Source organism: Tasmannia lanceolata, unplaced genomic scaffold (assembly GCF_043159265.1).
Source record: "Tasmannia lanceolata isolate RefF3 unplaced genomic scaffold, GAP_Taslan_0.1 ptg000002l, whole genome shotgun sequence".
Taxonomy (NCBI): Eukaryota; Viridiplantae; Streptophyta; class Magnoliopsida; order Canellales; family Winteraceae; genus Tasmannia; species Tasmannia lanceolata.
The window spans coordinates 43,949,543-43,977,440 of NW_027518679.1; the positions used below are offsets into that span (position 1 = coordinate 43,949,543).

The 27,898-nt window shown below is 39.9% G+C and overlaps 1 protein-coding gene across 2 annotated transcripts in view; it reads left to right on the plus strand.

Moving 5' to 3' along the window:
* Positions 1 to 27,898, plus strand: part of LOC143874309 (tRNA ligase 1-like) — a 74,057-nt gene continuing 46,159 nt past the window's right edge. Inside the window, exons 1-7 of one of the 2 annotated variants that reach the window (XM_077376880.1) lie at positions 1 to 390; positions 1,662 to 2,078; positions 2,600 to 2,650; positions 8,693 to 8,775; positions 8,934 to 9,033; positions 10,846 to 10,924; positions 25,083 to 25,206. In XM_077376880.1, the coding sequence (XP_077232995.1) occupies positions 232 to 390; positions 1,662 to 2,078; positions 2,600 to 2,650; positions 8,693 to 8,775; positions 8,934 to 9,033; positions 10,846 to 10,924; positions 25,083 to 25,206 (1,013 nt within the window). In that variant the 5' untranslated portion in view covers positions 1 to 231. Of the gene's footprint in view, positions 391 to 1,661; positions 2,079 to 2,599; positions 2,651 to 3,170; positions 3,176 to 8,690; positions 8,776 to 8,933; positions 9,034 to 10,845; positions 10,925 to 25,082; positions 25,207 to 27,898 lie in introns of those variants that run through there. The other variant, XM_077376881.1, reaches the window with a different exon arrangement.

Below are 27,898 nucleotides of genomic sequence, written 5' to 3' on the forward strand. Positions count from 1 at the left end.
GACGTGGCAAATGAGTATTTGCCTGGTTCCTTTCTTGGTTATACTCCCGGTTTCATTTGCAGAACTCCAAAGAATTCATCTGGAGCGAACAGAAGCTGTTCTGCTCTGCACAGTTCCAAAAGAACAAAAAAATAAAGTAGAGAAAACGAGGAAAGATTGGCGGTGTCGTGGCCTCACAAATAGGGCTTGGTCACAACAATCTCTCTCTCTCTCTCTGCTGCCTTTCTCTGAATGTTGGCATCGAAGAGATTTATGTATGTTTTTTCTCTCCCCATTTCATCTCCAAAACCCTTCCCCAATCTGCTCCTTTTCCATCCATATAAACGTCTTGTTCTCTCCCACGTTCTTACTACAATCACACCCCCATCTCAATCCATGCCTAAGAACCAGGTACTACAATCCATCGATGTCTCCACCACTCGCATTTTTTTTTTTTTTTTACTTTTTCCCTCTCAGTACTAATATTCTCCTTTATTATTATTATTATTTTTTTTTGTAGATGTTTCCAATCCTTATTCTCTTGACTTCTTCTATGTTTCTCTTAATCTTAGGCCCTGTTTGGATTGCATGATTTATTTATTTTTCTCGAAAGAAGTAATTATTTATAGAATTCCCCATTTTATTACACAGTAAAAAAAATAACTTGAACCTACCCAATTCAATTTTTATGTAGAGGGTACCTTCAATTTGTGATGATATCCCTACATATTAATTAAACTCATTATTTATGGAATTCCCTAATTTTACTACACAGTAGAAAAAATAACTTGAACCAACCCAATTCAATTTTTATTTAGAGGGACCTTCAATTTATGATGATATCCATATATATTAATTCAACTCATATTATTTCCCTCAAAATTGTGGAAAGAAAATTTAACCCGGGAATTTTTTTCCCCCCATCAAAACTGGGCTCTTGTTGATTTATGTAATCGTCTTACGATCATCAGTTGGAAGGGTTCTTTTGCTGTGACAAATTATGCCTTTTTTCACAATATTAGTGTCTTTTGAATGGGGAAAAAAAAAACTCTTATTTATATTTTAAAAATAAAATATTTTGAAATATCCAACATCTTTCTCCCTGTTTTTTCCCCTTCTTACGATGTCTCTGGAGATGCATTGGTATTCATCAGGCAGCTGTGGTATCCAATGCATTCATTTTTGAAACCCAATTAATTTTAGTTAATATTTCTGAGGTGATTCGAATACTGGGTTTCTTTAGACTGTGTGGAATTTAATCTCTTTTCTGTTTGTTACTGTCTTTGACGATCAAGTGATTCACTTCATGAAAGTTGGCATTGGCTCTACTCCCTTTTTGTTTTTCTGAAGCATTTCTGATTCTTATTTTGTATGTTTTGATTTGGAATCGGTTGGTGCATTGCTAATTAATCATTCTTTTTACGTTTGTCGCCAATTAAATGATTTTGTTCTACTTCCATGACTCATGATTTGAAAAGTTTGCCTGGATTGTTGACTTGCATGGGATTTTATTGATTCATTACTGCTAAAGGCAATTATTGCGATCAGGATAGATAGTTGATGGACCATATTTTTTGTTGCACTTGCCAACCATTATGAATAGTATAACATCTTCTGATAATATCTGTAGATTGTCCATCTATCTCAGCGGATTATATTTCCTCCCATCAATCTTTATGCAGGGTAAGTCGGGTTCAACTGTGGGAAAATGGAAAGCTAAGCCGATGCACGACAGACCATCTCCTTGCATGGAGGACGTATCAGCAAATGAAGCTATAATCACTGACAGCCTTAGCCAGCTTAGTGTTACGGAAAATGGTGCCCCATCTCATACTCCAGTTCCACCCTTGCAATTTGGGAGTCTCTCGCTTACGAGCCAGGCTCCCACAAAAGGTCGCCAAGGCATATGGAAGCCAAAGGCATATTCAACCACGGGAGGTGCCAAAAGTGCTTCCGCTGACAAAAGTAGCAGTGGTTTGACTAAGCTATTCAAGGGTCCTGTGATTACGGATTTTAATGTGGACAATCTTACTTATTCTTTGGCTCAAATAAGAGCTACTTTCTATCCCAAATTCGAAAATGAAAAGTCAGACCAAGAGGTAACCTTCTTTGTTTTGTTCTTCTTAATTATATGGGTGAAAAGGAATGTAAAGGTGGTAACCTTAATTGCGGTGTGTCAAGAGATAGCTAGGTCCAATACTTGTGTAGTCTTTTCATAGTTAGGAAGGTGGCATGTATGGCCCTGTAGTATTTTGTGTCTTTTACTTCTTAGGTCTTTCTAGACATTTATTGCTCTCGCCTTTCAATGTAATTCAGTTTTCCTGTAGTTCATTGTGGAATAATTTTGTTATTTTGTGCTTCTCAATTATCATTTATTTATTACATTACGTTCTATCTCCCTTTTGCTGAGTTTATGTCCTTTTATTCCCCGGAATTCTGTTTGTTAATGCGACACACTGCGAAATGCTTACTTGAGAATTTCTAACCTATGAGCGAGCATATAGATAATTTAGTTTATTCATTTGTATGATGAAACCGTGTTTTTTTTTCAAGATGTAACATGTTAACACTCAACTTTTAAGGGTATTGTTCGTTGATTAATAGTGTTCTATACTTGCAGGTTAGAACAAGGATGAGAGAGATGGTCTCTACTGGGCAAGCTACTTTGGAGGTATGTGTGTCAAATTAGTACAATTTATTCTCTCTTTTGCTCTACTTGCCGTTTGTTTGAATCTAGGGGAAACAATTTCTCAAAAAAAAAAAAAAAAACCTTGGAAAGTTAGTTTTCCAACATTTGGGTAATTTATTTTCCATAGATTTATTTCCATAAAGAAAATTGTTTCCCATTTGCTAAGAAAATTTCATTCCTGCCGGACCTTGGAATTTCTCATTCCATGGAATATTTTCCAAGATTTTTTTTCCTAGTTCCAAACAGCCCCTTGCAGTACTATAAATATAGATTTTGGACAAGTAATCATTAATATAAAAGAGAAAACGACCTTCAAAAAAATAAAAATAAAAGAGAAAATACAAAAAGGTTCAAGATAGAGCTGGTTAAAAAAACTAATAGAAAGCAAGCTTACAATTTTGTCAAAAAAACAAAAACAATCACTGTACGTCTGTTAGGTTGGTAGAAAAGTGGTGGAAAGGAAAACCTTATCCTCTTGTGAAACTAGTAGTTGTGCAGCTACTTTGGGCTGTAAGGTAGAAAAGTTTCCCTCCTCTTATCTTGGCCTTCCACTGGGAGTGGGGAGACCAAATAAAGCTCTGTGGGAACCTATAGTTGCAAGAATTGAGAAACGATTGGAGACTTGGAAAAGAAGATTAGTCTCAAAAGGGGGTAGATTGACCCTAGTTAAGGCCGTTTTGGCAAACCTTCCTGTTTACTCCCTCTCGCTATTTAGATGCCCTGTAAGTGTGGGTTTGAGGATAGAGAAGATACAACGAAGGTTTCTTTGGGGGGTGGGGGTCAAATGAAAAGAAGGGTATCCCATTGGTTAAATGGGAGAAGGTTTGTGCTCTGATTAGAAAAGTTGGATTGGGAATAAGGAAAATTAAGGGTTTCAACTTTGCACTGCTGTGCAAGTGGTTATGGCGGTTTGGGGAGGAGGATCAGGCCCTGTGGGCTAGAGTAATTGGGAGTAAGTACGGGGTGCTTGCTGGCAACTGGGAATCGGATGATGCTTTCGAGAGAAGAGGGGTTGCGATTTGGAGGGATGTCCTACGTATGAGAAATGTGTTTAGCAAGGGTTGCAAGTTCAGAGTGTATTCTGGGAGGCGTATCAGGTTCTGGCATGATGTTTGGTGCGCAAATGAGCCCTTGGGTTCGCTATTTCCGGATTTACTGAGAGTGGCTGCAGACAAGAATGCTTTTGTGTGCGACTGTTTCGAAAGAGTGGATCAGAAAGTGATCTGGTGTCCACGGTTTAGAAGAATTTTTTTTGACAGAGAATTAGAGGATCTATCTTCTTTGTTTGAGGTGATCGAGAAATGCTATATTAAGAAATCAGGTGAGGATAAAAGAATCTGGATTTGGAATTCCTCTGGAATCTTCTCTGTGAAATCTATTCTATTTATGCTAAGATTGTTCCGGGCGGTGATGATTCTTTTGTGGCTAAGGTTTGGTCCTTTCAGTGCCCCCCTAGAGTGTCATTTTTTGGTTGGTCTGTTAGTAGTGGACGCATCCAAACCATTGACTTTTTGAGAAGAAGGGGTTTTTGGTTGATTGATCACTGTCCGTTATGTCTGGAGGATGGAGAATCTATTGATCATTTGTTCATGCATTGTAAAGTAGTAAGGGTGATTTGGGGTTTAGTCTTGTTAAGATTTGGTATCCAATGGGTTTTCCCCCAATCAATACCTATTCTTTTGGATTGTTGGGACTTTGTCCCATGGAAAAAAGAAAGGGAAGGTGCTGTGGAGAATTTGCCTGTTAGCTCTTTGGTGGTCGGTATGAAAAGAAAGAAATGGTAGGGTCGTTGATGGAAAAGCCTGCTCAGTCTTCAGTATTTATCAGAGGATTATTGCTCTATCTATTCAATGGGCGAAAAGTCTTCCTATGTTTAGATTCGTGTCGGCTTATGATTTGTGGGAAAGATGGGATTTCATCTGTATGGAAGGGTTAAGAAGGCCAAAGACAATTCAAACGTGGGTTCCGCCGCTCGTGGGTTTCTGCAAGCTAAATGTGGATGGAGCATCCTTCGGAAATCCGGGTTTGTCAGGCTTTGGTGGCCTGATGAGGGATCATGCAGGTGTTGTGGAGTGGGCGTTTTCCAGTCCAAATGGGATTTCTGATTCGTCAGAGGCTGAAGTCAAAGCAGCATATTTTGGTATCCTTCATATTGAAAGACATGTCTTGGATAAAGTGATTGTGGAAGGGGATTCCTCCAATGTTATTAGATGGCTTGTTGGTAAAGCTCGTCCTCCATAGAGATTTCTCAGCCTTATTGAGGAGGTATCGGATTGGGTGTCAGGATCAGAGATTTCTTTTGCCCATGTTAGAAGATCAGCTAATGAAGAAGCTGATGGTCTAGCTAAATCTGCGGTCATTAGGTAGGGTCTAGAGTGGTTCAATTATTTACCGCCCTAATTGTATTATTGGATGGTTTTGTTTTTCTCTTTTTTCTTCTTTCCCTTTGTATTCCGAGGACCATCTCGGTTCCGTTTTATCAATATATTCCTCCATTTCAAAAAAGAAAAGAAAAGGAAAACCTTTTCCAAATTTCAAGTTTTCACCACTCTCCTTTGTTTGGGTGCACAAGAAAGGCTTTCCAAGGTGGGAATTGCTTTGTGTATGGAAAGGAAGACACTTATATTTCATCTTAAAGTTTTCTCTCTTTAAACCCTCAATGCAGCTTTCCGTTTTGCCTAGGAACAAATGTTGGGCAACCTCCAGACATGTGGAGTGCATTGATTTTTGGACATTGGGGCCTACAACTCATGGTGACCATCCTTGGGCCCATATTCTAGTTTTTGTGTCCTTTAGGTGTCTTTTAAGTCCTGTAGTTATAGGAGGGATACCACGATCTTTTCTCACCAATATCACTTGTTTTTTTTTTTTTTTTTTAAGTTGTAGGTGTTTAAAATGGGGCCCATATGTTTATTATGAAAATCTTAAGTGATAGGGGTATTCAAGTCATTTTAGGTGCACAATAGCCCAGATAGCAGCATAAGGGAGTACTTGTATTTTTGGGAATTGAAGTGTGTTAGTTTCCACGAGGGATTTGAAGAGTTCTAGTTTATTTGTAATAAGATTAGATACAGTCATTTTAAAAAAGAAGATTAGATAGAGTCCATGTAACTAGTCTTTAAGTCTTAGGAGTTGAACAAGTCATTTGACACATGTATTATTACTATTGGTAGAAACTAGAAAATAAGAGTCCTTAGAATGGTAAGAATTTTGTTTTAAAAAGGAAAGTTCATGAAAAAAGAGTATTAAGTTGATAATAGGTGTCCTAGTAGGGGTAGAAATTGGGGTTTACAACTTGACTTGGGTGAAGTTTAAGGTCTTAATCATCCCATAGCTGTGAATTTCATAGGTGTTGAAGTATATATAAATTATGAAGGCCCATTATAGCTACAATGATGTGGTCGAATAAACTTTTTATATTCCCAAGCTTGGTTGTCAACCATTACTCTCTGTCTCTGTCTATCTGTATTTTCTCTCCCCTCAGTCCTACCTCATCGTTCTCTTTCTTTCCTTCTATTATTTTTTTTCTCTTCCCTGAATCTTAATCTGCGAACCATGGATTCACATCAATTTGGTGTCAGACCCATGGAACATAGGCCATAGGTCGCAGGTTCTAATGGTTTATCGGAATAATGGATTATGGCGGAAAAATCGGAGCCTATGTATTGCAATCAATACAATATACTTTGATGGCTGAATTGGTCACTCAAAATTGGGATCCCACACCTACAGGATATCTAAAACTAAACTTTGATGGCTCCAGTTTGGGCAATCCGGGGCCAGCGGGAATTGGGGGGGGAGGGATGGGGTGCTTAGAAATGATCAAGGGATTGTTGTTTGGGCATTCGCGGGCCTATTGGGGGTAGCGGATGCTTCGGAAGCAGAGGTCCGTGCTGCCCATCAGGGCATTAAATTATTGGTATCAAACGGTTTGGACAATGTAGTGGTCTAAGGGACCCTTTGAATGTCATCAAGTGCCTCAAGGGTGCACAAAAGAATCCTTAGAGGTTCGATATATACTTTATGAGATATCGGATTGTACTAGAAATATATCTCTATCCTACAATCATGTTTGTTCTTCAGCTAATGAGGTGGCTAGATCGGGGATGTCGAAAGAAGTTTTAGCCCTTTTCGATTCTCTTCCTCCCTGATTTTTTTTTTCCGTTAAACTAGCTCTTTGTATTTTTCTTTGCTTGTGTCTTGACCATCTCGGTCTTCTTCGTTCTAAGAAAATTGGCGATCATTAAAATAAAATAAAATCAATACAATATACTCTGGGGATTAGAGACATACCAAGATTGGATTAGAGACATACCAATATACCAAGATTTATATTGGTATCTTCAATTTTAGTTAAAGAGAAAGGTAGTAGGAAGAAAAGAAAGTTCCGCACTGAATCACCTCTTTGTATTTTTCTTTGCTTGTGTCTTGACCATCTCGGTCTTCTTCTTTCTAATAAAATTGGCGATCATTCAAAAAAATAAAATCTATACAATATACTCTGAGGATTAGAGACATACCAAGATTTTATGGAGTTAATAACCGGCAATGTCTGGATTTGGTAGAAATGTTGGGGACCTATTTATGACATCATAATCTAAGCAATTACCAAACGATTTATATTACCAGTATAAGTTTGGCCTAGCATGCCTTAAGAGTGCGAACACTAAAGCAGAAACAACGCATAATGGAAAAATTGCATGTCATTTGTTGGAGTGACATAGGGGATCATTTTTTATTTTTTATTTTGGGAAAAGTTAGCTCTAAAGACTTTTCAGGAATGTGAGGGTTATTGCAATGCTTGAGTCGATTCATCACCTATTTTTCTTGCGATTGTAAATTGATTTTTAACGATTGAATCAATGAGAGCTGAAATTGGTAAATTGTGTTTTATGTGTGGATTTTTGTACCGGAGTAATCCATCGAGGATTTGTTGATTGATAAGGATCTTTGAATAACTTGAGGAATGTCGGTCAATTTACATTAAAGAATAGCAGCATTGGTGGCCAGGGATCGTGGTCAATTGTCATCTTCAATTTTTTGGTTAAAGAGAAAGGTAGTAGGAATAAAAGAAAGTTCCGTACTGAACCACCTCTCGATGATCCAAAGATATTGATTGCTCGAGCTATGAATTTCCTGGTGAAAAATCCCAAAGAAATCCGTTTCTGGAACAACATGGTGTCTGTGACTTGTGTAGTTTTAATCAAGATCAGCTCAATGTGTTCAAATCAATGTTGGATCTTCAGGTGCAGTAGGATCATCAGATTTAGGATATGAGCGGTCTAGAGTCTCTTCCTTGGCTATAGTGAGGGGGTTGCTAAAAAGGTCGTGCTGAGATCAGGGCTTTGCTATGGGTGTGTGGACACCATATGAAAGATAATACATTGGTATTTCTTAGGAGAGAGAGAGAGAGAGAGAGAGAGAGAGAGAGAGAGAGAGAGAGAGAGAGAGAGAGATTTTTTTGAGGATTTGCTACAGTTGGAGAAGTACATACATATTGGCAGAGATGGTTTTTGTGCTTATGAGGAGGTTGCTAAAAAGGTCGTGCTGAGATCAGGGCTTTGCTATGGGTGTATAGACACCATATGAAATATGAGAGAGAGAGAGAGAGAGAGAGAGAGAGAGAGAGAGAGAGAGAGAGAGAGAGAGAGAGAGAGAGAGAGAGAGAGATCATTTTTTTTGAGGATTTGCTACAGTTTGAGAAGTACATACATATTGGCAGAGATTGTTTGTGTGCTTAGCGAGCTTAGGCCATTTTTCAGCACCGTCGATGCAATATGGTGCTTGCTGATCTCCGACATGAATGTGTCTCATGCTTCTGCAATGGATGGTGATCCCTTGAATAGTTTTGGAAATGATGAGACAGGGAGTTCTGTTGCAAGTGTGCCGCTGCTCAATATTCCAAAACCCAATAAACCAGAGATAATTTTTGAACTTGAGTATTCCATTTAATGTACATCAATAAGTTGGTGACAGTGTTGAAATAATCCATGTAACTTGACCTACACGATTTTCTGGTTTCAGGTCTCACTTAAACACTCTGGGTCGCTTTTCATGTACGCAGGGCATGAAGGTGGAGCATATGCAAAAAACAGCTATGGAAACATGTATGGAAAACCACGGGTTATTTGCTTTTTTCTGTTGTTAAATTCATAATTTGATTTCTGTTTCACAATTCATATTGACTGTTAATTATACTCATTCATTTAGTGACTTTTCTTTTCTGAAAGTCTGAAGCATAGAAAACATTTTGCTATTGGTGCAGTTATACTGCTGTGGGTGTTTTTGTCCTTGGACGGATGTTTCATGAGGCATGGGGTGTTGAAGCAAGAAGAAAGCAAGCAGAGTTCAATGACTTCCTTGAGGTAATTTAGGCATTAGAAAGACAAATTTGCATGATTTTACTGAAAGGTTCTAACTTTTATTCATTTGAATGCACCACCAAAATCTATGGGTTAATAAATTTAAAATATCTTAAAAATATTCCTAGCAAGTTGGAATTATGACTTGTTTGTGGCATGATATGGGCGATGATTTAGCAGAATGCACCACCAAAATGTACGGGTTTAGAAGCTTTAAATATCTTAATAATAACCATTAAACTTCAACGTGATTAAATATTGAAGATCACAAGCTCAGACCACGTTCAAATAAAAGAGTAGTTGTGAAAACTAAGACCCATAAACTTCCATCAGAATTTGGTTCAAGATGTAATACATATTTCAATCACCTAACTCTAAATGTTGACCTTGCCATTCAAAAAAAATAAAAAAATAAAAAAATAAAATCTAAATGTTGATCTTAACTCACAATCCTAACAAGTTGGTATTATGACTTGTTTGTGGCGTGATATGGGCGATGATTTAGCCAAATGCACCACGAAATTGTATGTGTTACGAAATTTAAAATATCCTAATAATAACCATTAAACTTCAAAGCGATTCACAAGCTCTGACCACTTTCAAATAAATGCTTAGTGGTGAAAACTAAGAGCTATAAACTTCCTTCAGAATTCACAATCCTATCAAGTTGGAATTATGACTTGTTTGTGGCGTGATAAAGGCGATGATTTATCCAAGGTAATCATATTTGTATCCCGAAGCCCAATCTCAATTTCTGTATCAACATTAATAGGACTAAGATCCTCTCAAGCATCTGTTGAAGGGAAATCCTCCGGGGAAAATTTCAGAATCTTTCACAACAAATGGAAGATCAGAATTGGCAGCCACATGAATCTGTAGGCACCCATGAACCAGGCATTGAGTATTGAAGCACCCCTAAAAATTACAGGAAAAAGCTGCAAATGGGGCAGCTGCCCCATGCCAGCTAAGACATGATCTGGCTGTCACAGCATACTTATATTGCAAGTATTTATTGAATTGCTTTGAGATGTATTTGCAGTCATTTTACAAATTTGATCTCACAATTTTTAACATATCTTGTGAAGGGGCTTACGGATTTTCTCAATAATTAGGTCTCAAAGAGTACCAATCTTTTATCACCACTTGCCTAAAAGGGGAAATACAAAAGATGATAATGTAGCTAATTATGCTTTCTCTAGTACATATGTTGGCGCTTTGCATTTTATGCCTATTTGTACTTGTCTCTTTTTGTTGTTGTGTGCAAACTTTGGACCTTGTATATCCTTTTCACAATCCGTTGTTTCTCTCAATATAGTTATCCATTTAAAAAAGAAAGTTGCATTTTTTTTGGATTTATTTCAAGGGGTATTGTTTTGAGTTTTGACTATAGTTGAACTATAACTCTATGTTTTGCAGATAAGCGAGTGCCAGAAATTACCCCATTGTGAAAGGAAAACATACGTGATTAATTTTTCTTTTGTCTTCTAAATATAGCTATAATATCATACGGTAGCTGTTTTACACTCATATTGCTGCATTTCCCTCACCTTAATGGTATTTTATCCTTTAGGAATGTCCAGAGAAACACTATCATTATTCGCAATTTACGGATACGTATAAAAGGGAAGTCACTTGAGTTTCTTTTAATTGCCAGTTTTCTTTTATGGCTTGTTAGGTAATGCAATGTGTGCTAATCAATTATTTTGGCATGGTAAACCTTTTGAATTTGTTGTAGAGAGGATCAGATTATTGTCCCCATATTTATGCATTTCAGAAAAACCACACGCTTATTGTCCCCATGTTTTTGTATTTCAGACAAACCGCATGTGCATATCAATGGAATTGGTCACTGCTGTTTTAGGAGACCATGGGCAACGACCCTTGGAGGATTATGGTATGCATTTTATTTTATTTTATCATTCAATCAAGAAGTCAGAACAAAATTTCATACAATAAGACCACTTCGACATTATGCTAAATTTTATACATTTTTCTATGAACTGTTGAAGAAATTCTAAGTCGCATCTTAATCAACTTTCTAAGATAATTTGAGTTTCCTTGCTTTGGTTTTTTTGTGGTATTTGCCACAGTTATATATCTATTTTATACATGAGTTGACTTGTTTGAGAATTGATTGGCCATCACATTTGTCTTGTAATCACATCTTTGTAATTAATCTTGGGATCGGGTTGGTCTACATTTGATTTGCTACATAGTTTAGAAAAGCAAATCACTTCGAATTCTTTTGACCTCCGATGAAGCTGCAAATGCTTTTGCTAATATGGTGTCATCTGTTAACTTACCAACTTCTCCAAAAGCTTAAGCTGTTGGAGAAAGGCGTTATTTGTCTTTTATACTTTAACACTCCCCCACACGTGTGGCCCACTTGGCAAACTCGTGGCACATGTGGTCCCACTTTGGGCCGACCATCGCATGTGGATTTTTGCTATACGGGAGGTTTGAACTCGAGACCTTTGGCTATGATACCATGTTAACTTACCAACTTCTCCAAAAGCTTAAGCTGTTTGAGAAAGGCGTTATTTATCTTTTATACTTTAACATCATCCTTTGTCAATCTACATCACGACATAATAAAAAAGTTGCCTTTGGAAACGAGCTAAAATAGGACGGGCTTGTTGCGTTAGTTTTAGCCTATAAGTAAGTAGGCATTTTTTTATTCGAGAAGCGATAGATTCTGCGGCAGCAAGCAGCAAGCGAACTTACCATACTTAGAAGGGCATGAGAGGGCTATTATACTAAGAAGGGCGAAACGTAGTAAGGAGGAGCACAATTATGGAGTTGCAAGCAACTTCACTTCCCTTCAATTATGTGAGAGGGGGTAGGGAGAGGCCCTCCCCCCTCTCTGATTAGCCCTATCACGTTAGTTCAGTTTTCAAGTCAAGCCCCCTAAGCGCCCTATTAACGCCCATATCACGCCCTTATTAGTATGTCGTGCATACTCTTTCTTTATGAGCGAGACTCTATCCAGATCTATAGATCTAATGATCTAAAGAACTCCGCAAGCGAACGGAGCGAGCCGTGAGCCGCCTATCGGCAAGGCTTGGAAAAGCCATAAGGCTCCCTTCACTGAACTGATTCATGCAGGTTTAAACCAGCTGGCTCATTTTTTCCTTTACGAGATCTCGACTCTTCGGAATGGTTGGAGAGTGCCTCGCCTCCTCTTTTTTGTTAGGTGCCAGTTATTAGAAAAATAAATCACTTAGAATCCTTTTTGTTGAAGGGTAATTTAGTTTTATTATCTTGTGTAACCCTAATTATTTATACATCATATTATGTGAGAGGTACTGGGCAATGGCGGGACCCTCGTGCATTGGGCCGCCCTTTTTTTTTATTATGTGAGAGGTCATTATTATCGACTATCATTTTTCTCCATCTCTCTCTCTCTCTCAGCTTTTCTCCTCCATATTTTCCTTTTCTCCCACTTTCTCTTCCTTTCATCCAAACTTCAAAAAAAATGTTACTGTTCACACATGTGAAAGAGGTGCTCGGTAGGATCTTTGAAGTAAATGACTTCAGGTAGCATGAAGTATTTTATGTGTCTTGAGGTTACTGAATCTAGCAAAGGGATTTTTTTGTCTCAACAAAACTGTGCACTTGGTCTTTTGAAGGATACTTGGATGTTAGGGTGCAAACCTTCTAGCTCTCCCATGGATCCTACACTATCTTTTTGTGCTAGTGAGGGTAGCCTCTCTATGTTCCTCAAGAGAACCAATGTCTGGTCGACCGCTTACCTGCCTCACAATTACTTGGCATGAACTCGTCTTTGCTGTCAGCTTGGTCACTCAGTTCATGCATGCTCCTTGTGCTCCGCACCTTGCTGTAGTTCATCACATCCTTTTCTACATCAAGCCCAGCCGAGCCTATAGATTCATGTGCCACTGTCATGGGCACTTAGACATCGCAGCATATATTGATATTGATTGGTCTGGATCCGACACTGACCGCACTACTTCAAGATATTGTGCCATCCTTGGGTGCAAGCTTGTTACATGGAAGAGCAAGAAACAAGTGGTTGTTTCTCACTCCAGTGCTGAGGCTGAATTCATGGTAGCTCATTGTGAATGAGAGCTGCTATGGCTTAGTTCCATTATATTTGATTTAGGATTTCATACTGAGGGTCCAGTGCCTCTTCGCTATGATAACCAAGCTGCTATCGACATTGCCTTAGATGCAGTTCTCCATGAGCGAACGGAGCACATTGAAGTTGATGTTCACTTTATTGGAGAAAAGATCATTGATGAATCTTTTGCTCTTCTGTATGGCTCATCATCACATCACTTCTCTTCTTTAGGATACGTGTATCAAGCTGGGTTTGTCAACTTGCGGGGGAGTGTTTTAATGTATTGTAATGATTTGTATTTGTTTTTTTTTGTCTGAAATGATAATATATTAAAAGGGGCCGAGATGGACCACACGAGATAAACAGAGATACAAGAAATAATAAAACAAAACAGCAAAAATACATCAACAAATCGCACACTTCTCACGGAGGAAGGAAATCGAACCACTCCAACCCTTCCTTAAAAACTCCAGATCGAGCGAGGGAGTCCGCTTCCCCATTTGCTACGCGACGAACATGCTTACAAACGATGGAAGATTCCTCAATAAGATCATGAATTTCCTCAAAGTAGTTTAAAAATCGCCACGGAGGAACCACTTGCCCCGATAACCCTCCGATGACATTTGAAGAGTCTCCTTCCACAATTGTCCTATCATAAGAATCCAAACTGAGACGCTTAATCCCCTGATATGCTGCCCTGACTTCCGCTTCAGTCGAATCAGATATTCCAATTGGTCCTACGAAAGCCCACGACACTACCCCTCGGGAGTCCCTACAAAGGCCTCCGACCCCAGCTGGACCCGGATTCCCAAGATAGGACTCATCAAAATTCAATTTAGTATGACCATCAGGAGGGGCTTCCCACTTTAGGCTTGTCTTCTCTCTTTGCAGACCTTCAAAGCACACAATGTGCCACCCCTCCCAAAGATCGAAGGCTGAGACAAACTTAAACAAAGGGATACTTTGGACCCAAAAAATAACTAACGCTATAATTTTAGTATACAACCAATAAGCTGACTTTGCCACCCCTTCGAATACTCTCGAGTTTCGTTCCTTCCAAATAACCCACCACAATGCTATCAAACATAACCTCCAGAGCACCTTACCTTTTTTTCTCCAGGGCACAAGATCCCAACTCAAAAATAAATCTGCGAGCGACTTGGGGAAAACCCAACAAATGCCAAATCTGACCAGAATGAGGGCCCAAATCGCCCTTGAAAACTTACAGTGAATAAAAAGGTGATCAATCGATTCCCCATCCTCCATACAGAGCGAACAATGATCCACCAGGCACATGCCCCGTTTTCTAAGAAAATCAATGGTCTGAATCCTCCCATTGCACACTGCCCAACTGAAAAAGGAGACCGATGGGGGGCCCAGAAACTTCCAAATACCAGCACAGCTAGGGGATCCAGTCGCAGGTAGAAGATGATGATAAAAGGATTTCACTGAAAAAATTCCAGAAGCATTCCAACTCCAGATCCGTTTGTCCACCCCACTCCTTTTTATATAACACCCCTCAATAAGAGTAAGCAGGTGAGAGATTTCCGGTAATTCTCGGTCAAAAAAGTTCCGTCGGAAGCAAGGAGTCCAAACCACCTGATTGTGAATTCTCTGGAAGCAATAAAAAACCGTCACTTCTTTGACCGAGGCCACTGAAAACAGCCCCGGAAAAAGCTCCGCCAAAGTTTCAGCGGCACACCAAGGGTCCAACCAAAATTTGATACGATCTCCTATGTAAACTTTAAACCGAATGCCCGCCTCAAAATTTTGCTTGAGTCTCAAAATATTACGCCAAATTGATCCCCATTTTTTACCATACTTATCATCCGAACACCACTTACCTTGTAAGAACCCATACTTGCTCCCTATAACTTTGACCCATAGCGAGGATTGTTCCACACCAAAACGCCATAACCATTTTCCCAAAAGAGCACGGTTGCAAGTTTTCAACCTCCTTATCCCCAGCCCTCGATTTTTTAAAGGAACACAAACCTTTTCCCACTTTACTAAAGGAATTCCGCCTTTCGAATTTGACCCACCCCACAAGAATCTTCTTTGAATCCTTTCAATTTTCAAAATGACACTCACCGGGCAGGTAAATAGGGATAGGTAATATACCGGAATGTTAGCCAAAACTGCCTTGACTAACACCAACCTTCCACCTTTCGACAGAAGTTTTCTCTTCCATGTTTCCAACCTTCTTTCGATTCTCTCTACAATAGGAGTCCATAGCTCTTTTCTCGGATTTCCAACTCCCAAAGGGAGCCCAAGATACGATGACGGTAAAGACTCCAGCCTGCATCCCATCACATCTGCAAAATCGATAGCTTCTGCTAAAGGAGTATTTATAGCAAATAAACTGGATTTCTGGAAATTTGATCGTTGACCGGTGATCAACTCATAGCATCTTAGCACAGCCTTCAGATTTAAAATCTTGACCCTATCAGAGGTACAGAACAAAAGGGTATCGTCAGCAAATTGCAAAAGCGACACTTCAACTTTGTTTCGACTGATGCTAAAGCCCTGCAGCAGCCCCCTACTGCTTCCTCTTACCATCAACCGGTTAAGGGTCTCTGCTATAATTACAAACAGAAAGGGAGAAAGTGGATCACCTTGCCTTAACCCTCTGGATGACTGAAAGAAACCTTTTGGCGATCCATTTACCAGAATCGAAAACTATGCCGATGAAATGCATTGCTTCATCCACCCCCTCCAGCGGTTGCCGAAACCCATCCTCCCGAGAAGATAGTCCAAACACTCCCAGTCCACTCTGTCATAGGCCTTCTCCATATCGAGCTTGCATAATACTCCCCCGGAGCCACTTCTGGAATATGATTCAATGACTTCATTCGCAATTAAAGAACAGTCCAATATTTGTCTCCTACTCACAAAAGCACTCTGACTATCTGAAATTAGTAATGGGAGTACTACTTTAAGCCTGTCTGCTAACACCTTGGCCAACACCTTGTACAAGCATCCAACCAGACTGATTGGCCGAAATTCAGACACCCTGGATGCCCCTTTTACTTTGGGGATCAAGGTGATAAAGGTGGCCCCTGTACTTTTATCAAGACTCATTCCTTCAAAGAACTCCTTGAAGAACCGAAGGATATCACCTTTGACAACCGGCCAACAAGATTGGAAAAAAGCTAAGCAAAAACCATCCGGACCTGGAGCTTTGTCTTTGGGAAGCGCAAACAGCCCTTTCGCCACCTCCTCTTCCGCAAACGGCTGTTCCAAACTTGCACTTTCGGCCAGGTTTAAGCTGGTGGAATCCACTTCCTCAGGAATAGGACGTAAACTTCCTTCTGAAGCATATAAATTGGTATAAAAATCAACAATAGCCGAGGAAACCTCTTCCTTAGAATTCAACATAATGCCATTGACTGATATAGACTCAATTCTATTCGATCTTCTTCTAGCGCTGGTCATCGCATGGAAGTAAGCCGAATTTTTATCTCCTTCCTTCAGCCATTTCACCATAGATTTTTGTTTCCAAGAAATTTCTTCCCGCAGCAGCAGCCCTTTATGTTCCTCCTTGACTTTTCCCAACTCTTCCCATTCGACCTCAGAACTAAGTCCACATTCCTCCAGAGCTGACAGTTCTTTGAGACGGTTTTCCAACCAAAACTTCCTAGCTTGGTTCAGATGATTTTGATTCTTAGACCAAACTTTCAGATTTTGCTTAACAAATCTAAGTTTTTTTCCAATCACCACATCTGCAGGACCCTCCACATGACACGAAGACCGCCAATTTCCCAACAGATCCTCCATGTTTGGGAATTTAAGCCAAGCCATTTCAAACTTGAAGGGAGGATAACCCCAAGACTCTAGACGAGGGTCAAGAAGAAGAGGGCAATGATCCGAGACCGAATGCACCAATGCTCGAGAAAAACTCTCAGGGACCAAAGCCAGCCACTCAGCACTGACAAGGAATCGATCCAGCCTACTTTTTCGGGGACCCCTGGACCAAGTAAAAGAGGCTCCCAACATAGATATATCAATAAGCTCAAATTTTGCAATGAACTCAACAATAGCTTTTATATTGATAGTAGACCTCTCACAACCCAATCTTTCACCCACTTCTTTCACCTCATTGAAGTCCCCTCCAATACACCAAGGAATGGACCAAAACTCCCTGACCTTTTCCAATTCCCCCCAAAATTGACTTTTTTCATCTCTACGCACCAGACCATAAACCCCTGAGAACAACCACATTGAATTATCCTCCTTTTTTAAAACCACCGACAGAGAGAACCTACCCCTCCATACATCCTGGAGTCGCCAGACATTTTCATTCCATGTTACTAGAATCCCACCCGAGGCGCCAGAAGAGCCCACAAAAGAAAAATCCCAGCCCTCTTGTACTCCTAAGCCCAGCACGACACTTCTATTTACAACCTCCATTTTAGTTTCTTGTAAGCAAATTAGATCTGGTTATATCTTTCGAACCAACGCCTTCACGTGAAGTCGCTTCTCCTGATGACTTAGGCCATTAACATTCCATGAAAGGATTTTCATCACCCACTGGATATTGCTGCTCGCTTCCCCCTCCTACCACTAGGAGTTCTTCTCGACTTGACCACCGAGTCTCCCGTCAAGGCCGCTTCTTTCGAAAAATTTAAGTCGATCCTTAACTTCTGTAATTCTCTATCTTTCCTACTTGAAAGCTCTCCGGCACCCTTACGCAAAGATTCCTTAATCACTGAATCTCTCCGCTCAGCAGATTGAATTTCAGAAATATAATCTTCCGCAGACCCGGCATAAACCACACCCAGCTCCTTACTGACCCCCAGCACATGACCAACAAAAACATCAATGGCCTGAAGATCGGTGCCTCCTACTGGATCACTTGGAGGATCGATAGCTAACTCCAGAGAGGATCTATTGAGTCTTGACCCCTCCCCTAACTTCAGCGGACTAAGAAAGGATTTATATTTTTTCTTAATTCCTTTTTCGACAAATCTGCAACTTCGACCCAACCGAAATACAAGGCAATCGGCGGATCGAATCATAGGCCACGGAAGTAAAGGAAAACCTCCGGAATTTCTCCAGCTCCAAATTGCCAAGACTATCCAATCGGATGACCACATCGGGTTTCCCTTTATTCTGGAGATCCCAAAAACCCACACATCCCTCGATCTCTAAGCTCAAAGATCGGCAACACGCACACAAGCTCGAACCATCCTGTGAAACCTTCTCACCAACTTTTTGAAATACGGCCCCATATGCTCCTCTATCCCCCTGGGATCTTCTCTCGAAGGGCCGTGTTGCCACCTCCAATATGCTATCATCCTTGAGATCCGAATCGAAGTTAATATGCGAAACATCTTTAGCTAGAGGAACTCTAGGAGCAGCATCTTCCGATCTTCTAACTTCCGAGAGAAGCTCCACTCGCAGAATTCTGTCTTCCATAGAGGGCGAAAAACATGAATCATTCCCTCCTTCAGCTTCCCTTCGATCCCACAGCAATTGAGAGCTTCTGAACGAACTTTCTCCATACGTAAGTAGCAGATAGGATAGGAGGAATCAGACCATTCGTGGCTAAAAACCCCAGGCCCATTATGAATGGACCCACCAATCCTTTCATCACAAGTAAGGGCCTCCGACCATTGACTAGGGTCTGCTACAGGTGGCAACCAACCTGCATCCCAATCCTTCCTGACATAGACATCTAGAGCCGGATCTCGCTGAGAAGTCGAATCTGTCTTTTTCGAAAGCCTGGGATAGAGAGCTTCAATTATATCAAAGAAGCTGTTCACGTGACAGGAAGGGCCCACCCCGTCTGAACAAACAGTAGACCCTCCACAAATGCTGCGCCACCTGTAGCCTACAGGAGATAGACTATTTTGATTTTCAAAAATTCCGCCAAGTGTCTCTGCACTAACGTGCACCGCATGCAGCGCATGATAGCCCAGTTCACTATCATATGCCTCCTCGACCACCGGGACTGGTTCAGAACCGGAAACCGCTACTCCGATCAAAGACTCCTCCTCCTCCTCCGGCCCCAATGATACATCCTCTGAAAAATCCCGCACGGAATCCTCCTCCTCACCTTCACCTTCGACATGAAATCTAATCTTAGCAAGATCCAACCTCTCAGTTGCCTCCTCCTTCCAAACTCGAACCCAGCGGACGGCTCCATCCAGTGAAACTGGGATAGACAGCTCCTTACCAATACTTCCTTCAACATAAATTTGTAACTGAGCAGTGGAGTAACCCTGCCCAGATTGACAAGATTGATCCATTTCCACCACCTTGCCGATTTTCTCACCCATCCGCCGGAAATTCTCCTCACACCACGCCTGAGGCGGGACTCCTTCTATGCTCCACCAGAAGAGATGACCCTCGGGACAGAACTTCTGATCCCATAATGAAAGCTCCATAAATGGTGTATATATTGCATTAGACCAGACATTCATAAGTTTAGTTCTATCCATCCCCATCTGAACACAGATCAGTATCTCCAGTTCTGCAAGTCTGTAAACAATAACTTCAGAATTGATACCCTTCCTACTTCTCAACCACCTTTCCATACCTTTTAAGTCCCTTAACCATCTTGGAGAAACTCTACCCCATATTCCTAATGCAGCATTGCTTATAGACTGTAAGGGAACGACTTCCAGAGAGAAACTCACACCCTCAGAAGTCTGGGGTTCAAATGTTTGCTTTCTGGGTTCTAAAGGGATCTCGGCTGTCGCCCCCTTAGATCTCCCCAGCTTCCGGCAATCTGCCATAGCAACCCGACTCTGAAAAGGAGGAAAATTATAATCCAGGTTGGACCAAATTTTGTTACACTCCCAACAAAACTTCCTTTTTTGAAAATTCCTAAACCCACATCTACAGCACCTCCAATCTCCCAAACCACCCACCGACCGGATTCGGGATATCCTAGCCACTCTATTGGACCACTTATTCTTCACAGCAACCCAAGAAGTTTCGGTAAAATTCTCTCCTAAGGGAATCCGATTAGAGCCTGTCGCTACACCAGCACCGGACACAAAATCGATCACCCCGCCCTCGACCATCCTTCTTATTATAAGAATACTATCCTCCCACACCCAAACCCAGAGAATGTGCAGGCCACTCCTTGGGAAAACCCACCAGATTCCGGCACCGAAACCAGTGAGGATTCAGAGACAGAGATCGAATCTGAAGAGAGTATGGAAGAATCGGATGAGGAGCTCGATGAACCTGAGGTTTATGAAGTAGAATGTTCTACAATAGAGACTTCTGGAACCGATTCTGAATGGGAAGAAATAATGGCTGAACTGGAAGAAACACCACTATCTAGAAGGACAGGCACCACCACCCCAAGAGGGCCTCTCCAGCCGCAAAACCCCCCTCCACCGACGGCTAACTCAGAGGAGCAGCACTCAAGAGACGATCTACCCGATACTCACCGGAGAGACTCGCGGCCATGAAAACCCCTATCTTTCCTTCCCCTCTTCTCTTTTACTTCTTTTTCTCTCTTCTCTTCTTTCCTTTCCCCCCCCCTCTTTTTCTTTTGCTCTGTATCTTTCTAATGATTTGTATTTGTTAAAGTCTAAAAGAAAAATAACGCCTTTCTCCAACAGCTTAAGCTTTTGGAGAAGTTGGTAAGTTAACATGGTATCAGAGCCAAAGGTCTCGAGTTTTTTTTTTTTTTTTTTGACAAACTAATACTTCCAAAGCATTAGTTCCAATATGGGAATTTTGTCAAAATGGGCCTTCAACAACAGGAAGAGTAGAACTGACTAGTTCATTTAGGAAAAAAACATCGTAATGCGCATCCCATGCCATCAAAACCAGATATGAGAAAAATATCTGAAACTTTTAACCATATATTAAACCTACAAATCTTGGAGACAAGGTCAACTCAAAACTAAGATAGCAAATGCAATCAGCAGAAATAGTGGCTGGGAGGAACAAAAAACACACAAACTCATCGCTTTTTTGAGATGCCGACAGTCTCTCTCTCATATGCAAACAAAGAGCTCATTTCTGCTACTCCCCCGCACGTGTGGTCCACTTGGCAAACACGTGGCACATGTGGTCCCACTTTGGGCCGACCATCGCATGTGGATTTTTGCTATCTGGGAGGTTTGAACTCGAGGCCTTTGGCTCTGATACCATGTTAACTTACCAACAGTATTATTTCCATTAGTCAGTTCATTGTTAGGTTTTATTCTTTGTTTTTTTCATTGTTTACACTTGGTAAGTCATTAGTAATAAGATGTGTTAATATATAACCAAGGAGATCACTTATCACCTTATGCTTTCACTCACAAACATTTCTTTCCCAATGCTTTCACTCACAAACATTTCTCTCCCATCTTCCATCTCTTTACTTCTCCTCCCTTATGTTTTGCACTACTGATTCCATCAAACATCACTTCTAAAGTTCTAATTTAAGATGAGCCTCATCCTAAATCAAGGTTTTAAATTTCGGTTTCAGTTTCGATGGCCACGGAAACAGAAATGTTTTAGTTTCGGTTGGAAATTTTTGTCGAAATCCTGTAAAATCACAGAAAGATATGCAAATGGTTGAATTTAAAGATGAAACTTCAAGAAATGCTAGAATAAGCACAAATACACACATACCATTCAAAAAAAAAAAAAAAAAAAAAGCACAAATACACATTTAGAAATAATCACATAAGCAAGACAACCATCCATACTGGTTTAAAAACATCGAACACCTAGTGAGCACTGTTGCACATGCATGATAATTTAGTACGTCCCAAATTTTACATGTAAATATTTATACATAATACATGCACGGCATTTTGCTTGCAATTCATGTAAATATAATTAATTAATACATACTGATATAGTATTCCATTTTTACACTTACAATTTTAATTTATGCATTCGGGTCGTTTCGGTTTCGTCTTCGGTGGAGATGGAAATTGATTTAACATTTCGGTTGTTTCGTGCCGGTTTCGGTGCACATTTAAAACCATGTCCTACACATGGTAAAAAGATGTATATACTCTTGAAATTACAGGCAAACTTATTTCTTTTGTTATATAATTTTTTCCTTTTCATTGGGCTGTATTAAATAACACTTTTACTCTCATAGTCTCATCTTATTAAGGAAGAGATGGATGGGGTATTATTAACACTCGTTGATTCTTTATGAGCAATACGAATTTTGTTATTAAATCTTTCTTCTTGTTTTTATTAGTTTTCATTACAAATCTACTTTTGCAGATTTTCTGGAGCTCATCAAAACTAAAAGTCGTAATTGGTCCACGAGCTATTTAAAAATATTAGAACATATTTCTTAGTCTTTTTGGATTATATATATCTATATCTATATAGCAGAAGAGAAAAGGAGAGAATTATTTGAATTTCCAAAATTCTTATAGAATTACACATCACTTTTTTAACAAAGGCACCCATTCAACCCACATATTTTCAATCCTACCCCCTCCTTTATGCTTTTTAACAAAGGCACCTATTAAAGCCACATAATTTCAATCCTACCCTGCTCCTTTATGCTTGGTTAATAAAAAAAGTGGACAAAGTCAACATAGTGACTTTTTTCTTTGCAAAATTACGGATTGGGTACATATGTTACATAATACTACGGATTTTTGTGAACATATTACATAATACTATGGATTCAGGACGCCTTTCAAAATATTGACGAACCCGTGCATCTTAAGAGGAACAACAATTATGGAAACCTCTATAGATTGGAGGGCTAGGATCAACCTATGGAAATGATTTTACGGGCACAACCTATTGATGTTGTGTTCCATCACATGGACGGTTTGGATCAACCTATGATGTGGTCCGTACAGTTCTTTGTCAGCCCGTGCATCACACGGGTTTTTTTACTAGTGTATATATATGAGGAAAGTGTTGGTGAGCTTAAGCTCACCAAACTTATGGTGAGCTTAAGCGCCCAATCACATTGGGGCCTACTTTGTTAGGATGATCCAAAGCATTCATTTGAAAGGCCCTATCATAGATGGGGTGTGTACCAAAAATCAGCTCCATAGGATCATCCTAACCCATTCATTTGTGGAGGTCAAAATGGACAGACATTATTTGTCCACAAATCTGCCCATTTTTGTCCTCCACAAATGGAGGGGTTAGGATGATCCTATGGAGCTGATTTTTGGTACACACCCTATCTATGATAGGGTCTTGCAAATGAATGGTTTGGATCACCACAGAAAATGTGGGACCCATGTGATTGGGGCGCTTAAGCCACCAACACTTTCCTCTCTCTCTCTCTCTCTATATATATATATATATATATATATATATATATATAGAGAGAGAGAGAGAGAGAGAGAGAGAGAGAGAGAGAGAGAGAGAGAGAGATGCAAGGGCCCTCCTTATGCAAGGGCCGGAGAAGGGCCCTTGAATAGATCCACATCATTAAGTGCAACCGAATTCAGTTTCTCAACCGACTTTAAAAATGATGTGGATCTATTCAAGGGCCCTTCTCTGGCCCTTGCATAAAGAGGGCCCTTGCATCTATCATTCCTCTTATATATATATATAGAGAGAGAGAAAACGGTTCATACACACATGTGTAGATAAGTTATCTACACACTAGCTTAAAATACAGTGGGGGCCACATTATTTGGGTGATCCAAACCATTCATTTTTAAGGCCCTCACATAGATAGGGTGTCCACAAAAAATCAGATCCATAGGATCATCCTAACCATTCGAACTGTGGAGGCAAAAATTGGACTAATTTGTGAAGGTTTAAAGACATCCATTTTACCTCTACAAATCGTAGGGTTGGGATGATCCTATGGATCTGATTTTTTGTAGACACCCTATCTATGTGAGGGCCTTTAAAATCGATGGCTTGGATTACCCAAACAATATGGGCCCCCACTGTATTTTAAGCTAGTGTGTAGAGAACTCTCTACACATATGTGTAGGAACCGTTCTCTCATATATATATATATATATATATATAGAGAGAGAGAGAGAGAGAGAGAGAGAGAGAGAGAGAGAGAGAGAGAGAGAGAGAATTTATATGATGGGTGTACGACCCACTTTTTTTGATGATCCAAACTGTTCATCTGTTTGGGCACAACGTAAATAGGTTGTGCCCCAAAAATCATTTCCATAGGATGATCCTAACACTCCGATCTGAACTGATTTGAATATGGAGATTTCCAAAAATCATTTATGGAATCTTCTACAGATCGGAGGGTTAGGATCATCCTATGGAAATGATTTTTTGGGCACAACCTATTTACGTTGTGCCCAAACAGATGAACGGTTTGGATCATAAAAAAAAGTGGGCCGTACCTACTTTTTTAGACTTCACGTGTTTTCACGGCCACCCATCATATAAATTCTCTCTCTCTCTCTCTCTCTCTATATATATATATATATATATATATATATATATTAGAAAAGGGTTTCTGCGCTCGAGCACAGAAACAGGGGGGGGGGGGGCACATTTTTTGGTGGGATCCAAAGCATTCGTTTGATGGGCCCTTTCATGGATAGGGTGTCCATAAAAAGTCAGCTCCATTGGATCACCTTAGGGTGTCCATTTGTGGGCCCAAAAAATGGGCAGATAGTGGACAACAGTATCTGTCCATTTTTGGCCGCACAGATGGACACCCTATGGTGATCCAATGGAGCTGATTTTTGGTAGGCACCCCATCTATGATGAGGCCTTCCAATTGAATGCTTAGGATCGCCCCCCCCCCCCCCCCAATGCGCCCCCTGGTTTCTGAGCTTATCTGCGCTCGAGCGCAGAAACCCTTCTCTCTCTCTCTCTATATATATATATATATATATATAATCCTAGCTTTGCCCCATTTGGTGATGTATGCATGCTATTTGTTGCATTATTTGTGTGTGTGTTTTTTTATGTTCTTCGTAAGGTTGCCACATGTGGTGATGTATGAATGCTATTTGTTGCATTATTTTTTCTGGATATGTTGTCTTCTAACATTTTCCATTGATACTAATGGACTTTTGCTGTTTCTGAGCAGTTGTAGTGACAGCTGTAACCGAGTTGGGCAGAGGAAAGCCAAATTTCTACTCTACTCCTGACATAATCGCTTTCTGTAGGAAATGGCGCCTACCAACAAATCATGTTTGGTTGTTCTCAACAAGGTGACAATCCATTCTGCACCTTCACCCGAAGATGAGTTTTAATTAGGGAAAGATAAGGAGCTTCATAACATTTAATGCAGAATTAACTAAATAAGGGCTTGGTTAGATGCATAATAAAATATTTCTTTTCTATTGTCACACTTTTTATGTACTAATGTGAATATTATGAATTGCAAGTGACCACAAATCCTTTTGAATAGATATTTTCTTATTGCAAATGTGCACAAACATGGTGGAAGGCACCCCTTTGCGAGAGCGCATGTTAAAGATGATAGCTTAATTAAATGAGCTTGATATATTGGGTGTATGAGTGGGCATTTTTCTTTGATGGATATAGTCCTAGCTTCACTTCTAGAGTCCTTCAACACTTTTTTTGTTGAATTTCAACATGAACAATCGTTCCATCAAACTCAGCATTTAGCTAATGGGAAGGCTGATTACCTATCCAAAGAGGGGCTCAACCGAAGTCTCTATTATGTTGTCATTATTTTTCCCAAACTTCATTGATTTGTAGTCTTCTTTGTTGCTGGCGCGGGTCTTTGGCCAATTCTTTGTGATCTTCTTGGTTTGCTATGGTTTTTTCTCCTCTCAATTAAGGAACCCTTATCATTCCAAAAAAAAAAGGATGGCGACCGCTTCTATGATCCTGCCATTAGATGTGAACTTATGGGGAAACATCACACGTATCCTCAGTCTGCAAATTCCTCTTCTCGCATTCACAAACTAGGGATTATACAATTGTATGAGAGAGATTATAGTTATCAACACGAACGTAAGTATGCACTAGCTCCTAAGGTGACAAACATGAGTGAACCCACTACATTTTTAGAGGCAATTGTGACTGACATATGGGTGGAGGCCATGACAAAGGAATGTGAAATGTGAAGGCCATCATTATGCATCACATAATTATGTTTACATGGATTGCATGCGAAATGTGGTACATGCATTATGTATAAACATTTATATGACATGTGAAATTTGGTATGAACTAAATTATCACACATGCGTGACAATGCATGCCACTTGGTGTTCGATGTTTTTAAACCATTAAGGATCGTTGTCTTGCTTATATGATGGTTTCTAAGTGTGTACTTGTGTTTATTCTAACATTTCCTTAGATTTTATCTTTAAATTCTTTCATTTGCATATTGTCTCCATATGTTTCCGTGATTTTACAGTTTTTCCACCGAAATTTTCAACTGAAACCAAAATGTTCTGTTTCCGTGGTTTCCGAAATCGACACCGAAATTTAAAACCTTGGGTATATGGAGCAGCCTAAGGATTATGTAACAATCGACGAAGGTAGATTTGTGTGCAAGCTTAAAAAGGCTATTTACAAACTGTAGAAAGCACCTCGAGAATGGTTTGAGAGTTTAAACTTTAAACAAGGCAGTCAGGAGACTTTGCTATTAGAGAAGTCAAATAACTCCTCGTTTATGAGACACTCAGGTATGAGTCGTATGACATTGATTCTGATTTATGTTGATGACACTAGTAGTGATGTGGAAGACATAAAAAGGATAAAAAGGAGTCCGAGGGACGACTTGACATTACAGACCTAGGGGAAGTATGTTGCTTCCTAGGTGTTGAAAAAAACCATGGCAAGGAATGATAATGAGCCAAAGGAAGTGTGTAACAGATCTCCTTAATGGGATCCAAATGAAAAATTGCAAACTAGTTAGCACACCAGCTACGTATAATAAAAAGATGCCTGAGAAAGAAGACGAGAAGATAAAGATTATCTGATAATCATACTATAGTAACTTAGCAAGTGCTCTTTAATGTCTTGCCTTCACCAGTCCTGATATTACGCAATAAATTAGGTTTGTCAGCACATTCATGAGCCAAGAGAAGAGCGTCTACATGCAGCAAAGAGAATTATAAGATACTTAAAAGGAACTACGGGTAATGGTTTATTCTATGGGAGATGCGAGGTCACTAGTGTTATAGTTTCAGGATATTTAGATGCTGATTTGGGCAGGAAACCTAGACAGTAGACGGTTTGTCACTAGATATTGTGTTATAGTGAATATGTGCTTAATTTCCTGTAGAAGTAACTAGTAAGGAACCAAGGACTGTAGCCTTGTCCTACGAAAAAGCAGATTATAAGGCCATGGCTTCCATTGCTACTGGGCTTATGTGGATTCTTCATCAACCTTGGGACCATTGCCTTAGGACAGATATATTCGCTCTTTAGTATGAAAATTAGAGTGCCATCATGATGTCACATGATCCAGTTTTTTATGTAAGTACCAAACAGGTTGACTTGGATTATCTTTCATCCAGGTGAAGGTTGAGAAGTCTGAGATTAGCCCTATGCATGTCTTTGGCGAAGCTCAGGTAACTGATCTGTTCACTATGAACATCATGCTACTAGATTGATAAGCTAAAAATGTTCCAAGGAACTTTTTTTTTGGGGGTGGAGGTGTTAAAGCATTCATTTGGCATGGCATTATTTTAATTACATGTTTGTGACATGTAAATTCTATTAATTACGGTTTAGTATATATGACATTATATAATGCTCTCTGTTATGATTAATAAATAGAGGCAACCTCCACGTTTTGGGCTCCTCACCTTCTCCTGCTCTTCATATTCTAAAGAGATTTTACAGTATCTTTATATCTTTGTGCATAGCTGTGTATAGCATTCATTTGGCATGGCATTATTTTAATTACATGTTTGTGAC